Source organism: Quercus robur, chromosome 5 (genome assembly GCF_932294415.1).
Source record: "Quercus robur chromosome 5, dhQueRobu3.1, whole genome shotgun sequence".
Taxonomy (NCBI): domain Eukaryota; kingdom Viridiplantae; phylum Streptophyta; class Magnoliopsida; order Fagales; family Fagaceae; genus Quercus; species Quercus robur.
In genome coordinates, this window is record NC_065538.1 from 54,108,261 (window position 1) to 54,127,485 (window position 19,225).

The 19,225-nt window shown below is 36.6% G+C and overlaps 1 protein-coding gene across 4 annotated transcripts in view; it reads right to left on the minus strand.

Annotated features, from left to right (window-relative positions):
- Positions 1–536: 536 nt before the first annotated feature.
- LOC126728960 (probable leucine-rich repeat receptor-like serine/threonine-protein kinase At3g14840) overlaps positions 537–19,225 on the minus strand; it is a 33,834-nt gene continuing 15,145 nt past the window's right edge. For 2 of the 4 annotated variants that reach the window (XM_050434731.1, XM_050434730.1), the window contains 2 exons: positions 1,989–2,139; positions 537–1,399 (listed from right to left, as the gene is read on the minus strand). In XM_050434731.1, coding sequence (XP_050290688.1) covers positions 1,037–1,399; positions 1,989–2,139 — 514 coding nt within the window. In that variant the 3' untranslated portion in view covers positions 537–1,036. Of the gene's footprint in view, positions 1,400–1,988; positions 2,140–6,758; positions 6,965–19,225 lie in introns of those variants that run through there. The other 2 variants (XR_007656435.1, XM_050434732.1) reach the window with 2 other exon arrangements.

A 19,225-nucleotide genomic window follows, 5' to 3' on the forward strand; every position in this document is an offset into this window, starting at 1 on the left:
TCATTCATTTCCCTCCTCCCAAACGAGTTGTTATAAAGATACAAGAGAGTAAATGACAAATTTTGGGGTAAGAGAGAGCCTACAATTTCACAAAATAAAGAAAATTAATGTCATGGCATCTAGTTCCTTTTTCTAATGTGACTTAGATCTAATAAAATCCAATGATTCAAAAATATTGTAACTCTAGTGAAGATAAACCAAGTATAACTTAAACTCATCCAATTCGTCAGATTGCAAAGGTTTATCCCAAGGAATCAAGTTGATTGGTGGTTTAACCCGGCAATTGGCATAGAACATATTTTTGTCCACAAGCCGACAATGGGCTAAATAGATGAGTGTGCCCGCCTCACTCCCAAAAAAAATCCCATCCGAAGTATCATGTTGGAATTAAAACCATAGAGCTTAGCTTTTCACTCCTGGAGTAAATATAGTTTCTTATCATTAAACAAACATTTACCTGTCTTATAAGTTTAGAGGGCAGTAGCATGCTTTTACGTTACCAAGAATCAAGATTCATAGGATAAAGATCCTGGGCAGATGTACAAGAAGAGTATATACATCTCTATAATTAATAATAATTACATGCTCAACACTACAGATATAGGGAACAATTCCTCAGTTTGTAAAAAGTATATTGAGTTTCCTCTTACAAATGTTGGAGTTGAAAGTTGAAACCACATAGCTGATCTTTCTTTCTTTCTTTTTTTCTTTTTTTTACGAGATATCCAAATCTTTTTGAAACCTAACTAATCCCTAGGCTGTTTGGAGCAATAGGCATAGGCATTCCTCCTGTGGCACATTCATGGATAAATTTCTTAGGTAACTGCAAGTCTGCAAGGAGCATAGGAGTCGGCTGTATACTAATAGAGGGAGTCAAACTCAAGATCTTAAAATGAGAAACTTGAGACTAATGAACCACAAGACTTAATCACATAGCTAATCCATTTATCTTTTGGAGTTAGTGAAACAAATATATTGTTTCTTATCATTAAACAAGCACATATTAGTTGATTATATATGTTACCGAGAGTCAAGATTAGTGGGATAGAGATACTGGGGCTGATGTAGAAGAAGACCCAATCCATCTAGCCTTTAATGACTGAGTGAGGCTCTGACTTTCCATTGAGCTTTCACGTTGGCTCTGACCAAATTGGTCACTTAAGGAATCTAACGTCCATTCATTACTATAAACTCTTAGATCAATGTTCGATTCATCAACGACTGTTTGTCCTTCAAGCATGCTCACTACGGCACTCATGGTGGGCCTAAGCACTGGTGATGGATTAATGCATAATAAAGCTACCTTAATCATTCTAAGTGCCTCTTCCTTACTGAATTCAGTCCCCAATTCCGGATCTACAAGCTCCATCATATTCCCCTTCTGATGTAAAATGATGGCCTGAAGTGACAAAGAAGAGAGTTTGGGAGTGAGAAGGAAACCAATGGGGGAAAAAAAAAAAAAAAAACAGATTTAATTTCGCAATTTTATATTAATGAGCAAACCAATAGGCTTCTTATTCAAATGATGAAAAAATCAGTGAGTAAATTAATAAAAGAATTTTTTTTTATAATTTAAATATAAAGCAATTAATAACAATGTCTTTTTAGTAGGGAAATTCATCCTTTCAAATTTTTTTTTTTGCAAAATATAATTAAATTTTCTAGTGTTTTGAAGAATTTTAACAAAACGTTAAGACATCATCAGCACATCACTTAGATTTCAATGAAAAATTAGTTATGCAACTTGAGCCTTGAAGACGCAAGCAAAAAATATTGTTCAATTGGCTAAATTCTTGCCTCATATAACTGGGGGTCAGACAATTTCAACTAAATTATGTATGATGATTTTCCACCTTGAGCCCCACGAAGCATAAAGCAGGTTGACCTAGTCAAATGAAGTAGCTCCAAAAGAAGCAACCTGAGTTCATGCTTCATATGGTGCTTTTAGCTGCGAAGTTTCAAAAGAACATTGGAAGGATGTATCTTACCCAATCTAGAAGACATGCATGGTTCTCGTTTGGTCCATGTTTCCTATTGTTCTTCCCAGAAACAATTTCCAATACAACGACTCCAAAACTATAAACATCTGCCTTGTAAGTTAAAATACCCCATAATGCATATTCTGGTGCCATATAGCCCCTGCAACATATACATTCAGCTATGATATTTGGTTCACTAGTATGATAGTATAAATTTCTAAATTCAACAGGACTGACAGCAGTTAACTCTCAACTTTTATTAAGCGTGCAATCATGTAATTAAGACAGCCACTATATGAGAGAGTTTAGCTTCACTGAACTAGAAGTGATAACAAAACAATAAAGGAAAATATTAGACCTACTACAAATTTTATTACAAAAAACTTACAAAAGTATAAATAAATGTGATTGGTGCCAAATTAGCAACATATTAAAAAAATTTCTTAATTACTTTCTTGGTTTATGTTTTAAAAGTTGACTCATCAGTTTGTAAGGTCTACGTAATAAAATTAGTAATAGTTTGTTTTTAGAAGAAAATTAGTAATAGTTGTAACATAAAAAAATAAAAAAAAATGAGCAAGAGTAATAACTAATACGTATATTAAATTAGAGAGATTAAGTTTTTTGAAAGTGGCAAAATGATAAATGTTTTTTTTTTCTCTTTTTTTTTGGGGGGGGGGTGGGGGGGTGGGGTGGGTGTTTGGATTGTATATAATGTGGTGTGAATCCTAAATTAGGGCTGTCAGTAATTTAGTACCAATTGATTTTGTTGGACCTGATTGATGTTGGTTAACTCTTTCTTCTTAGAAGAAAAAAAGGGACTCGTGTGTGTAATCATTGATTCATGCCCCATGGTACATTGCCACTTAGCTATTTTAGTAAGCCCATGGGTACCACCATTAAATAGTAGGACGTGCTACTACTTGAACCCATTACCACAATGTCTGCATATTAGGAAATATATCGTACCGCTAGCCAAACCGGTACTCGAAATATATCATACCGCTGGCCAAACCGATACGGTATTGACTTCCTTAACCGCTACACCACACTCGCCGGTGGTATGTTGATTAACTCTAATTGATGCTATTAGAGGGATTTCATTTTTACCTTCATATCTTATGTAATCTTATTATGATTTTATTTTCTATCTTGGATGTAAAATTTGGAGAGCCTATTGTGAAGCACATGGATTCTCTATTGTAGCTAGTTGATTATGGATTAATGTAAGGATTTTTTTTATTCTCATACATTCACTTTTATGTGTTAAAATGTTGACATTTTTAAAATGTGAACATTCTCACATCAATTGTGAATGTGTGTTTGAACTAGTGTGAAAGAATTTTTCCTTAATGTAATTTGGGTTGAATTCTTCTTCTACTTGGTGCTAATCTATATATATCTAAAAGTTAAAGTGTAGCATTTATTGTTGTTATGCTCCGGTCGAGCCATATCAACAATCATGCTGTAGGGCAAAGGGGCCCAAGAATGCATATTGGGCCTTAGGCGTTGTCTGAGGACGCTTATTGGTCCAAGGACAGATAAACAGTAATGAAGACATAAGACCCAGAGCTCCACGAGTAAGTTACGACTGAGAAGGTTGGGAAAGGTAGGTTGAGGAGGAGTGTCTCATCGGCTAAGCGAAGCAGAGGTCAAATGGTGTGTTCTGTTATCCAGAGTGACATTCCAGGAGTTTCTATTGATAAGGATATAATTCATGGAAGTGCAGGACAAAGAAAAAGCTATGAAATATCTGAGAAAAAACTGCTACCACTGCATTGAATGCTCTGTAACTAACTCCCTAGCCGCATTAATGAGGAAGTGATACCTGAACAGTAATTTTCAACCTTACAGCTGCCCCCAAAGACTTTAGGAAAGGGCTGATGGGACAAGAATCAACACCAGCAATCTAATCTACACGTGAAGGGTGGAGATAGAAGAAAAAAAGAGTATAAAATAGAAAGAGGTCCCTAAGAGAAGGATCGGAGATTTGAGAGAAAAACATTATAACAACAAGAGCTAAACTTGTAACCAAAATTCAAAAAAAGATATACTGGAATTAATCTCCTCGAACTGTGCCGAGGGCAATTTTCTTTAGGGAAAACCATTTTATTTTTATTTCCTTGTTATCTGGATCCACTTTAATTGTTGTTTTAACTCATCAATGCCTAATTTTACAAGCCACTCTCTACAAATTTATTGTATTGGGCTTTTTGGATGTAAATCCATCCATCCTTTAGGCTTGGGAACCAAATTGCGTCCTTACAATTGGCGCCGTCTGTGAGAAATTCTGGTGTTGTTGTGAGTTTAACGTTCAATTATAGTAGGTTCAAGTCCAAACCAAGCAGAATCTAAGGGGTCCCAACGTTAAGATCATTTCCTCCATCTTGAACGAAGAAGGGACCGAAAGGGAAATGTGCATACCACCCATACTAGTAGGAGCCAATCTCGAAGTGGGGGTCACGTCTCTCATGAGGAAAATGCTAGAAACATGCAGCTTGAGATTGATCATTTGCAGAAGAAGTTGCGCCGCGAACGACGGAGAACTCCCTCAGTTTTTGCTTCTTCTTTTGGTGGAGAAGGAGATGGCAGTTACAAACCCAGGTCAAGGACTGCCCTAGTGAGTCTTTCTCGTATGATGAGGACTACCATCATGAGCCCTGAAATAGGAACTCGTTTTGCAAAGGCTTGGGAAACGATGCGATGAGAAGAGTGTTAAGCCAGATTTCAAAGTTGCCCTTCACATGCAAAATTGAAGGAGGGAGAATTCCTTGGCGATTCACTCAGCCAACGTTCACCATGTACAATGGTCGAATAGACCCTACGGAGCATGTGAGCCACTTCAACCAGAGAATGGTTGTGCACTCCAAGAATGAGGCCTTGATGTGCAAGGTATTCTCATCCAACTTGGGGCATGTGGCAATGAAGTGGTTCGATGGCCTGGGAGCAAGTTCTATTGGTTCCTTTAAGGAACTCACGAGGGCGTTTGGATCTCGCTTTATCACATGCAGTAGAGTTTCTCGGCCTTTAGATTCCCTGTTATCTATGACCATGCAAGAAGGAGAGACCTTAAAAACGTACTCAGACAGATACTGAAAGATGTTTAATGAGATAGATGGGGATTTTGATGACGTGGCCATAAGGACTTTTAAGGTCGGCCCACCTGCCGAGCATGATTTGAGAAAGTCTTTAACCAAGAAGCCTGTGAGGAGTGTGTGTCGGCTCATGGACCGTATTGACGAGTATAAACAGGTTGAGGAAGACCAGTAGTAAGGGAAAGGAAAAGCTAAAGTTATCCCTTAGGATAAGAGAGATTTCAGATCGGACAGATATAATAATAATAGACCCCAAAGGGATTTTGTTGGGCAATCTGGGTCTACTGCTACTCAAGTGATTGGCATAGTGTTTCAAGAGCCCGTGCATCAGGTTTTAGAAAAGATCAAGAATGAGTCATACTTCAAATGGCCAAACATGATGAGAGGAGACCCTATGAGGCGCAACCAAAGCCTTCATTGCCAATACCACCAGGAACAAGGACTTACTATCGAGCACTATAGAACTTTGTGGAATCATCTGGAACAACTGGTCAGGGATGGAAGATTGAAATAGTTTTTATATTGGCCCAATGGGCAAGGGGATCAGGCAAGATCGGGAGCTCATGGAGATGCTTCTTCAAGGCCACCTTTGGGCATAATTAATGTCATCTTTGCTGCTCCAGGGAGAACGGGTTCTCACCCTTCCAGTGATGTTTGTATCTCGGCCACCAGTTGAGGACACTAACCCTGAGCTGAAGTGGGCTAGAATAGAGGTCCGACCAATGTTGAGTTTTTCGGATGAGGACAAGGTTGGAATCATACAGCCACACGATGATGCTTTAGTGGTCACCCTCAGGATAGAAGGGTATGATGTGAAGAGGATGTTGGTAGATCAAGGCAACGGTGCAGAGATCATGTACCCTAATCTATATAAGAGCTAAGGTTGAGACCTAAGGACTTGGCACATTATGATTCACCTTTGGTAGGCTTTGATGGGAAAGTTGTCATTCCAAGGGGTCAAATTAGATTAATAGTACAAGCAGGGTCTGAAGTGGTGGAGGTGGACTTCATTGTGGTAGATGCTTACTCCCCTTACACTGCCATTGTGGCAAAGCCCTGACTCCATGCCTTGGGAGCCGTTTCTTCCACCTTGCATTTGAAAGTGAAGTATCCGTCCGAGAACCAGATTGAGGAGCTAATTGGGAGCTAGTCTGTGGCTAGGCAGTGCCTGGTAGCTGCAATTATGCATCAACCTAGAATTGAGTCCTCGGCCTCTACCGAGGGGGGCCCATAGCAATCAAGGTTTCCGGTCCTGTCTACAAATGTGGTGTCAGAAAGGGCAAAGTGTGAGAAGCTGGAGAAAATTGTTATAGATGGTGATCTAGAGAAATTTTTTCAGGTTGGAGCTCAGTTGCCTCCTCGGGAGAAGGAAGAGTTGATAATGTTTCTTAGGAGGAATATTAATGTGTTCGCATGAAATGCTAATGAAGCTCCTGAGGTTGATCCAGCCTTCATTTGCCATCATCTAAACGTCGACCTGGCTGTCCTCCCTAGGAAGCAACTACCTCGGCGCTCATCTAAAAAGCATTCTAATGCTGTCAAGGAGGAAGTGAACAAGCTTAAGCAGGTTGAGGCTATTAAGGAAGTGTTCTACCCTGAATGGTTAGTTAATACGGTGGTAATGAAGAAGAAGAATGGGAAATGACAAGTATGTGTTGACTTCACAAATCTGAACAAAGCTTACCTCAAGGATCCTTTCCTTATGCATTGAATAGATCAGTTGGTGGACGCCATTGTGGGCCATCCCTAGATGAGCTTTTTGGACGCCTTTCAAGGGTACCACCAGATACCTTTAGCTTTAGATGATCAAGAGAAGACAGCTTTTATTACTTCTATTGGGAATTACCACTACAAGATGATGCCCTTTAGTTTAAAGAATGTAGGATCTACCTACAGAGAATGACGATCAGGATGTTTAAATCACAGCTAGAAAAAAAAATTGAAGTCTACATAGATGATATGGTGGTCAAGAGTAAGTTAGAGTCCGAGCATGTTAACAACCCCGGGAATATCTTTGAGATATTGAGGAAACACAATCTGCACCTTAATGCTTCTAAGTGCTCTTTTGGTGTTGGTTCAGGAAATTTCTTTGGATACATGGTCACTCACCGTGGAATTGAAGTCAATCCTGACCAAATTAAAGCAATTAATAGCTTGCAACCACCTCGGAATCCTAAAGAAGTCCAAAAGTTTGCAAGGATGACTGCTGCCCTGAACCGATTCATTTCTTGATCAGCAGACAGATGCAAGTCTTTCTTCTAGTTGTTGAACAAGTGGAAGGGATTTGAATGGATCGAGGAGTGTGTCTTGGCCTTCAAGCAATTGAAGGAATACATTTCTCGGCCACCAATTATGTCCAAACCCGAGGTGGATGAGGTTTTGTTTGCTTACATTGATATGGCTTCCCATGCGATGAGCCTGGTGTTGGTGCGAGTTAATAGTAGCGTACAGAGACCAATTTATTATGTGAGCAGATCACTACATGAGGCCGAAGTTCGTTACTTACTGCTGGAAAAGGCTATTTTGGGAGTGGTGTATGCTACATATAAGCTCCCCCACTATTTCCAATCCCACACGATTTTTTTAACTCAACTTTCACTTAAATCACTTCTTCGGAGTGCTGATTACACTAGAAAGATTGCCAAATGCGGTACAATCCTTGGGGCTTTTGATATCAAGTACATGCCTTGCACCTCTATACAGGGCCAGGTCTTTGCTGACTTAGTGGTTGAATTTGTTGAGCCCTCATTATAAGAAAATGCCTAGAGGCCGAATATAGATGAAAAATCAGTTAGCACGATCTCCCTAAAGGAACGTCTACCATGGAAGGTGTATGTGGATGGCGCGGCAAATCAAAGAGGATTAAGATTGAGGCTGGTTGTAATATCTCCTGAGAGGAACGTTATTGAGAAATCTTTGAGGCTGAACTTCTCGGCCACGAATAACAAAACTGAGTATGAAGCTCTATTGGTAGGAATGACTATGGTTCAGAAAATTGGAGGAAAAATAGTGGAGCTATTTTCAAATTCGAGATTAGTCGTAGGCCAGGTAGAGGGAGAGTTGGCAGCCAGGGATCTGAGAATGCAGGAGTACTTGAATCAGGTTAGACACTTGCGGTCAAGTTTTAAGTCTTTCACTTTATTGCAGATTCCTAGGAGCAGAAATACGCATGCTGACTCTCTTGCCACACTTACAACCTCCTCAGCATAAGATTTACCTCAAGTTATCCTTGTGGAAGATTTGTGTAAACCCATTGAAATGAGAAAAGTGACGGTCCATATTCATCAAGTCAGAGTGGGACCTAATTGGATGGACTCTATTGTACTATTCCTTAAAGGAGAATATCTTACCCGAGGGGAAGTCCGAGGCTGACAAAGTATGAAGAAAGGCTCCTCGGTTTTGGCTATCCGAGGACCAAAAGTTGTACAATCGCTCCTTTTCTGGACCATATTTACTATACATATACCCTGAGGTAGTTGAACTACTCTTAGAAGAGTTACATGAAAGGATTTGTGGAAGCCACACAGGGCACAGATCCTTGTCTTACAGGGCCCTCACTCAAGTATATTGGTGGCAAAATATGCAAAGGGAAGCGCAAGAGTATGTGAAGAAATGCGATTAATGCCAAAGATTTACCCCAAACATTTATCAACCTAGAGATGTTCTTAATCCTCTGTCCAACCCTTGGCCTCTTGCTCAATAAGGCTTGGATATTGTAGGGCCTTTCCCTAAGGCAGTAGGGAATAAAAGATGGTTGCTGGTCGGCACAGATTACTTCACCAAATGGGTTGAAGCTGAACCACTGGCAAAAATTAGGGACATGGATGCCAAGTGATTTGTCTGGAAAAATAGTCACTTGGTTTGGAATCCTTTGTACACTCATCTCGGACAATGGTTTTCAGTTTGATAGCAAAGCCTTTAGGAGGTATTGCTGTGATCTAGGCATTACAAATAGGTATTCCACCCCGACTTATCCACAGGGGAATGGACAAACCGAGACTGTCAATAAGGCCATAATGAATGAACTCAAGAAGAGGCTGGATGATGCAAACGGAAAATGGGTAGAAGAGTTGCCATATGTTCAATGACTTATGGGGCCAAGGCTGTAATTCCTCTGGAACCTAGATTCCCAACACTGAGGATGAGCTCTTTCACTCCGAGCAATAATGATGGGCTGTTAGAGAAGAGTTTCGATTTAATTGAAGAGCGAAGAGAAAACATCATGGTTCAATTGGCATATTATCAACACAAGCTCAAGCAGAGGTACGACTCAAATGTGAAGTTAAGGCCATTGGCGCCTGGGGATTTGGTATTAAGAAAGGTTTTGGGAATTGCTAGGAACCCAATACGGGGAAAATTAGGGCCCAACTGGGAAGGACTACATCGTATCACCTCAGTCGTTGGAATAGGTGTGTATTACCTAGAAGATCTAGACAAAAAACTTGCACCCCCGCCCCTGGAATGTAAATAACCTACGAAAGTATTATTATTAATGAAAGTCATTTCTGCTACATTTTTATTACATTATGCGTTACATCTATTATCCGTTTAAGTATCAAACAAAACTTTAGTCATGTCTAGTTCCTTGAACCACATACCTTGGGTAAATTGATATTTTAAGTCATTTTTCTAAGTGTTAAACAGAATCTTAGTTAAGTCTGGTTCCTCGGGCCACCTACTTTGGGTAAATTAATACTTCATGACATTTTATTCAACATTTAAATTCAGTCACTTCCTCCATACTTATGCAGCACAAATAAATAAATAAAATATGGCAAAACACACACCTGTCTTCCTTTACCATACATTATGGTTATATAATTTATAATTTAAATAGCACTCTTTGAATGTGTCTAGGCCTATAGATTGAACAATTTGTAGACTTAAAAGGCTATTGAAAATGGACTTTTTGAATCAAGACTAAAAAAAATATGGACTACTATATATCATTTAGATAAAAACATTTATCATAGATATATATATTTTTTTGCCACAAATTTAAATCATGCAAACTTAATAATTTTATATTATGCGTTAGCATCGTCTCTGCTTCTTCTTCTTCTTCTCAAAAATATTATGTATCATCTTTAAGGGATGTCAAAAATATTGATTTTATTGGAAAAGTTACATAAATATTGAGAAAAAAATGTTTTATATTACAATTTACCAAAAATGCTTTTTAAAAATTTAAACCTTTCTATTTTTCATATCACTGATGTGTTTTACAGCTACCATATGTGATAACTTAAGTCTTAATATTCTTAAGTTGTTTCAACGAAAAGAAAAAAATTAAAAAAAAAAAAAAAAAAAAAAAAAGGTTTGCAAATGATGGAACCACTGGCAACAATATTTTCATAGTTATAGTTCTAGCTAAAGCAATCAACAATACTTTTAGTCTTCAAAAAACACATATCTACTAGTGGTTAAATGTTCATTTTAGGTAGTTTTAACTTTTCACATAATTTTACCTTTACATATTCATCTATTTTAATTTAGATTTTTTTCAAAAAAAAAATTATTCAGATATTTATAAGTAAATAATGAAATAATGATTCATGAATAATAAAAAAAAATTATCTATACATATTTATCTTGTGCAATATACTTTAATTTAGATGTTTATAAATTTTTGATACATAATAAAAATTCTACTTTAGCCTAACTAAATGTATATGTGTGTGAAGCTCTCTCCTAGAGACTTGAATCTCAACTCTTACCCCCGACACCCCACAAGAACTTATACTTATGGAGTGACCACCGCATCAATGGTGTGCGGTAGTGATGTTTATAACTTAATAATGAAATCTATAAACAAGGTAATTTTTTTTATCAGATAAACAAAGTAATTAAAATAATCATATTTCTACAATTCAAAAAGTCCCCATTTCTTTTCTAAAAAAAAGCCTTTTACATTTCCTTAGAATTTTGAATTTTTTTTTTTTTAAAAAAACTTTGACATACCACTAACCTAACTACTTCACACATTAAAGAATTTCAAGGCTCATTATTAATTCCTTCAAGATATTATGGATGTCTTAATTGATTGAAACCCAACTAGAGAAATGTCTTTCATATTTCCTTGAAAAAAAAAAAAAAAACCTTTGATATGCCACTAATATAACTACATCTATAACTATTTAAGTTGTCCATGATATCTATTTCTTAATGATAACCATAAAAACTACAACTAGCAAGGGAACATACAAAGTAATCAAGAATAAATGATGGAAGAAAAAAAGAAATGAAACCAAACATCAATTTTAATTGTTATTTGGAAAATAAAAAAGTGGCCAAAAGGAGTAAAAAATAAAATAGAAATGACTACATGGAGGACACTGAAAAATTTATAGTACAATAAAATCAACCATTAAATTCACTTAATTAAATCAATAATCAACAATTAAATATAATAATACAAAATTTAAACTTAAAACTAATCAAACTCTAATTAGGGAAATTATATTTCCTAACATAACTAAAAATGAGATTTTCTCCAATAATTTAGAAATTATATTGGAAATAAAGTTGAAAAATTTTATAATCTTATTTTTTGACATTTCATTTAACCATATATATATATATATATATATATATAATCATAATTTGCATACACCATAACTTAAAAAAATCTAATGAACAATTCTATCTCTTATTTAATGTCTATATTATGCAAATCATCAACCAATAAATATAGAGTCCGAATTTGATAAAGATGGGATGTAAAACATGTCCAATAAGAGATTGTCACATCAACATTTTACTTAAAATTCAATACATCATACCGCATCTAATAACATCTCAATAAACTTCCAATTTGGTTGGATTTATATATAAGTATTTGAATTTATTGAGTGTGGTTGTGCTTATTCTTAAATATGTGACAAGATAATGTGGCATGTTATGATTGAAGAGGTAAAACATGAGTTTCACACTACATTCTTACTAAATTTAATCTCATAAATATATGATAATGATAAGAAATGTTATAAACAAGATTATGAAAAGTATGATAATACTATTTTTTTTTTTTTTAAATTCTATACAAAGTTTAGGGACTAAAATAGTATTTTACCTAAAAAATTATCACGCACTACGCGTAGGTCTACAACTAGTTCAAAGAAAGTCTATGTACTGATTCTTGGGTTCTTATAATTCTCCCATGCTTGGTTATTACTTGTTGGCTATATATATATATATATATATATATTTCACTACTTGGAGCTAATTCCAAACAAATCCTAGGCCCTACCCATTTTGCTTTATTTCACTTATGCCTATACATGGTTTGGTTCTCTATCCTTATTAACTGGTCTCCTTGTGGGTTTTTTGAGAATTATAGGGGGTTAAGACAACGAGACCCCTTGTCTCCTTCGTTGTTTGCCATAGTTATAGATGCAATTAGCAGAATGTTGGATAAGGCTATGAATGAAGGTCACTTTTCAGGTTTCAGTGTGCCTAATTCAATAGGAAACACTTTGATGGCGTCTCATAATCTCTTTGCAAATAATACTATGATTTTTTGTGGTGCTGATATGGATCAGCTTCTGATAATTCATTTGGTGTTTATCTAGTTCAAAGGTTGTGTTGGGTCTGAAAATCAACTTGGGCAAGTCTAAATTGGCTCATGTGGGGGCAGTTACTAACATTGAGGAGTTGGTGGATGTCTTAGGTTGTAAGTGGGGCTCGCTTCCAATGAAATATTTAGGCCTTCCTTTTGTTGATAAATTTAAGGAGAAGACTATTTGGAATGCTATTTTAGAGAAGGTGGAAAGGCGGTTTGCGGGGTGAAAACGGTTATACTTATCCAAGAGACATAGAGTCACTATAATTAAAAGTACTTTATCTACTTTTCCTATATTTCTTCTCTTTATTTCCTATTCCAGCTGATGTGTTTAATCGAATTGAATAATTTCAACAAAACTTTTTATAGAGTGGTTTTGAGAATGAGTCCAAATTTCATCTAGTGAATTGGACTAAGGTTTGTAGTCCTTTCCAGCAAGAGGGTTGTCCATTAGGAGTTTGAGGCATTTCAATGAAACTTTATAAGGGAAATGGTTGTGGAGATTAGGATTATGTTTGTTCGTTTAGACCCCTTAAACAAACTGTTTAACCTAATTTATTAATCAAGTGATTACTTAGATTAATTTTCAGATCTAGGTTAAACACAAATAAATCATATCATGTAAAGATGCAAAAAAGTAAATAACACCACGATATGATGACCTAGGAAAATCGATGAAACTAACCGTTTCCAGGTAAAAACTTGAGGAAGATTTGACATAATTATCCTCAAGGTAAATTAAATCCACTATAAGATAATTGAAGTTTTTACAATCAGATTTAACTCTAAATCTATTGTTACCTCATGTAGTAACCAACTAACATGACCACATGCAAGCTCCGAATCCATGAACTCCTTCTCTTCTTGGATTTACACCAACATAAGCCGCCTTGTTTGTGACCTTGAGATCTCACTCAAAGGTTTCAAATCACCTTCAGTAATGATCTTGATGCAGCAACTATGTCCTACCAAAGTTTGATTGTAGTTTTGGCTCCAGTAGATTCTTGTGTAGTTAGAAGGTACAAAACCTCTCTGATCTCACAAAGAGTAACACACGTCTTCCAAAAGTCTTCAAAACATGGCTAGGGTTTCCCTTTTATATGTGGAGAAGTTTAGATGAAATCTTAAACGTTTTCACGGGCTTGAGCCTGTTTAAAATTTTGTAGAAAAAACTGGACCTGCGATTTTTGATCGGTTTAGCCTAATTCTCGATCGGTCGAACAAGGCAGAATCACACTACCTTTTTCTGCAATCAGCTAGACTTGAACCTTGAAACAACCACTTTTAAGCATTGCCTAAAATCCTAGTCTAGACATGTTTAGTTCTTGGTTTGCTAACACAATACAAATGTGATTCTAAATATTTAAATCTAAATCTTTGGAACCTAACAGATTAAGAGGGATGCACTTTGGAGGAGGGTTAATTGAGGAAAAGTACGGTTGTGAGTGGGGAAATTGGTGTTACAATTAAGTTTTTACTCCTTATGGAGTCAATTTGTGGAAGAATATAAGATGAGGCTGACCCAATTTTATCTAGTATGAAGTAAGGGATGGGTATAGAGTGAAGATTTGGTATGATTTGTGGTGTGGGGGAGCTCTCCAATGATGTGCTTTCTTTGAGTATTCTAGATTACTTGTGATAAGGAGGCTAGTGCGGATGATCTTATGAAATTCACCATTATGGTCCTTCATTAGAATGCGAATTTCATGAGAGCTATTCAAGATTGGGAATTAGAGTGCCTATCAAATTTTATAAACTCCATCTATGGCATTCCAATGAAGGGAAGTGGGGAGGACAAGATTTGTTGGATTGTAGCTAAGAAAAAGGGTTTTGGGGTTAGTGGGTACTGTCAGGTCTTGCTTAATGCTAATGATCAGTCATTCCCTTGGGAAAGCATATGGAAGTCAAAAATCCTGTTTAGAGTTGCTTTTTTGTATGGACTATTGCCTTGGGAAAATTTTGACAACTAACAATTTATAGAAATAGAGTGTTTGGATTTTGGATTGGTGTTATATATGTAAATGAAACAGGGAATAGCAAACACCTATTACTCCATTGACCTATTGCTACTAATTTATGGTCTATGGTGTTTGGCTTGTTTAGATTTTGTTGGGAGAAGTCCATGACTGTTGTTGAGTTACTAGCTTGTTGGCAATGGCGTTATGGTCTTCATCAAAATGGTCGGATTTGGTTGGCTACCCCTCACTATTTGATGTAATGTTTTTGGAGGGATAGGAATAACCAATGTTTTGATTATAAATTTGCTTGACCTTGAACTATTTTTCTTTAGAATTTTGTTGGATTGGACGTTAGTTTTGTGTAGTTATACTATACTTTCAGTTAGTGATTTGATAGATTTGTGTAATTTAAGTGATTGATTTCATAGCCCCAATTGTATACTCCCTGTATACTTTGGGTGACTCATATTTTTTAACATCAATAAAACTTTATTATTTATATTAAAAAATTCTTCTTATTGTTATTGTCACTATTGATGCTCAAGTTTATCCTTTGGTGGTTTGTAAGATAAGCTTGTGTTAGGAGATAACATATTGGTGAGACTTCATTTGAGAAGTTAATATAACATATAAGGACACTATTTAACCCAAAAGTTTAAGCCAATGGGTTTGAACCTTATTATGTTGTATTAATCACTCACTCTTTTGGTTATTTTCCTGTGTAGGACTTCACCTTTTAGTTAATTATATCATTCACATGTGAATAGTGTAACAATCCCCCCCTTCACTTGTGAGCCTTCTACTACATCACTTTTGACTACACTTCATTTGGAAGCCTTTTTCTTAACAATTCTTGGTGTCATTCATTACCATCACCGATAGAGTGCCCTTTACTCAACCATGAATATAACAAACATAGGAGTCTTCCTTGCACAACAATGTGAGTCACTAACAAGCATAATTGCCTTAGACTAACCACTAAGTTGAACCTTTTACATAGTGGACATGGGAGTCTTCCTCATTCTACTTGGTGGGACCCCCTAATGAACACTCATCACTTTTTTGGGAGATAGCACTTTGTGGAGAATCTAATTAATAGGTCAATATACCATATAAGAACACGATAACCGAAAAGCTTAAGCCTAAGGGTTTGGACCTAGTTATGTTATATTAAATCCCTTAATCATTTACATTTTCTCCACCTGAGACATCCAAACACATTTATTCCTAACAATCTATCCCTCACGTGTGAGCCATTGCCTCTTTGTAGGTTTTGAGAACTCTTTGTAGGCCATGAACAAGTCTTACTTGCTCCTTTCCTATGAGCTCTTCTTCTCTTGTGTGTCATCCATTTTCCTCTCATACGCTATCCACGAGAACCACGTGTTAACCCCATACGCTCATTCATGAGAACCCTATACGTCCACTTCCATGGGAACCTCTTGTTGTGTATTCCTACTTTGATCTAGCATCATAGGCGAAAATATTTTGTTAGGCCTCTTTCCAAGCTCATTTGTGGGGACTTTATGGGCTTGCTTAGTATGATGCACACTTGTGTGGGATCCAAGTACACACACCCTGTCCTAGCTCTAATTGCAAAAGGGATCGTGATAGCCTTACCACCTTACTACGCACCACCATATTGACCTTAAAGAGACTTAAAATTAAGAAGTTAATATAACGTATAATAACACCATTTAACTCAAAATATTTATAAAAAGAATATATTTGAGCTCAATTCTGTTATATTAACCACCCATTGTTGTGGTTATACCCAAAATGGGACATCACTTCTTAATTAACCTCATCACTCACACTTGAATATTCCAAAAGCTTGGATAAGGGTTGGCTTTCTATGTGAAGCCCAAAAATAGGAATCACTTGGTGGAAGCTGTTTTAGAAGCTTATGGGCAATTGATGAATCAAAGGAAGAAACTCAATTCTTGACTCAAAATAGGAACATATTTGACTAAAGTACATTTTTGGCCTTAAATTTTCAAGAAAATAAAAGATACTTTTTTGAGTTGAAAACCACATTAGGAGGTTTACATGCCACCTTCGCCAAGGGTACCAATTTCTTCACATACAGAAACTCTTGCATCGCGAATATTGATTTTTTTAGAGTTGTTGAGGACTGTTTTTCGGCCCACGTGGCATTACTTCATTGGCACCCCATGCCAAATCAACATATTATTGGTTTTTTTTTTGGGTAAATCTATTCAAAACCCAAAATAAGCTCATATCTCATTCAACTAATTGGATTGGGCTCACATAGCCCGCAAGATCCTTACTTCAAAAGGCGAATTCATGGTCCATATTTCCTCTTCATCAATTAGAATCATAACCCCACGACATTATCAACATCAACATATGGATTAAGCTTAAGCAATGAATCAAAGCTCACAGCTCATATTACCTCTCTTACACTCATGGCAAGCGGCTTCTTCAACAAGAGCCCATATTTACACAAAATAACAACAAAACCCAAGGTACGTCATCTCATCTTCGACTTATGACCCAAGCTCATAAGTCTCTTTGGGAAAACTTTGAGAGTCATGGTTTGGAGAGCCAAGAAGTATGTTCAGTAAAGCTCCAGCGATTTAAAGTTGATAAAAGAAAAATGTTGCTTGGCGTGTCTTCTCCAACTCCCTAAACTCTGATAAGTCCGTGTGTAGCGGGTAACATATGGTAAGCATATCTTATCACATAGCACTTTAAATGATAAAATTCTCCATTGCTCTTTTCCTAAATCTTAATATTCATCATGTGACAAATACTCAATTTCTCCAGCCATCTAACTACTGGGAAGATAACTGTTCATTCGATCCCCAGCTGTTGTTATACAAATTTAGAAACTTCATTATATTATTCTACATAAATCTTATTACTTCTTTCAGCTAAAATCCAACTCAAATACATGGCTTAATCTGATTGGCTATCTTTAATCTCCAACTACATACAAAATATTCATGATATCTTTTATACCTAGCTGCTGTCTGCCACAATCAGACCATATATTTCTCTGCCAGCTGCTAGAGCAGAGCATTAAATACTCTTCTTGCTCACCAAGATTATGTCACAACTCAGTGAGACCTTGACCAAATCTCTAAAGCTTCCTTAGCCTTCAACCAATCCTTCTATTATTTGCTAGAAGTGTGTTGTAATGGAACCTTGGACCAAAAACACAAACACCCCAAAAGGAAACATTTCCAGCTGAATCCCAGCAGTGCATTCAGCACTTGACACCTGGCTGGAAGTGATATCATCAGTCATTTGATGCTGAAATCCCAGCAACCAGCTGTTATACCCAAAACAGCAAGATACCCTTCAAAGCGATCTTACCAATTTTCAGCCAAATCCATCCAATAAATGCTGAATGTCCTCTCCAGCAATCTGAAATCACCCATCTGACCTCATTAGCTTCTGCTCAAAGCAAACAGCTTTTCCTGACAGCTAGGACAGCTTTTTCATGATAGCTGTCACAGGTTTTTCTGACAGCTAGGACAACTTTTTTCATGATAGCTATCGCAGCTTTTCTTGACAACTAGGACAGCCTTTTTCAGAACAGCTGTGACAGCTGACCCAGCAGCCTGAACATCACTGATTTTTCCACATTTGGTTAAAACCAAAACCAACTATTGAAACTACCTTTCTCTTGCTAAAATATCTTCCTTTTTCTATTGCTCTTTCCCCAGCAGCTCTTACTTGAAACAACAAGAATACCTTAAAGCACATACCATTTTTGGCCAAATCTTAAGATGGATTTTCTGAAATTTCATTGCTAGTTGGGACAGATTTTGATTGATATTCTTTGCTAAAATACCCCTTTAAACTCAGTTCTAAAGGGACCCTTCATAAACACCTCAAAGGGGACACCAATGGAGGAGAACAACCCTCTCATAAACTTCTCTCTCCTTCTAATTATCTTCTGAAGCTCTTAATGAAATACTAAGCTTCTGAGTTTTTTAGTTTCCAGATTAGGAACTAAACTCTTCAACCATTAGCTCATAAATGCCTTCATAAGCCTTCAAACAATCTCAGCAGGAAATCCCAGCAGCTTTGCTAAACACACTACAATACTATTACTCTCATATACTCATTATCTCACTTTGAAATTCTACTGTTTTGTTGTCCATAAACACGTCAATACTCTTCTACACCTATCTTACGGTTCCTATCTCCAAATACCTAAACACATCTCTATACTCTTCTCTTACAAAATCTTTCCTCTTGGAAAGCAATCTCTACAACTTCTCTAGCAATTATAATCTCATATATTTTACTATCTTTAACCTCCATATCTCTCATACTTCCATATATCATACATATTACAAATACTACATCCCACAAAACATCTATATCTTTTACCATCTCCACACTTCTCAAGAGATATCAAACACTCATACTAAAAACCCTTCTCATGGAAGGCATGAACTTCTATTACTAAAGTCCTTCTCCTAGAAGGCACCAAGATCTCATATCAAAGCCCTTCTCTTACAAGGCACAACTACTTCTTAAAAAAGTTCTTCTCTTAGAAGGCACAACTACTTCTTACATAAAACCCTTCTCTTAGAAGGCACATATACTCCATACAAAAGCCCTTCTCATGGAAGGCAACTCTATTCATAACTT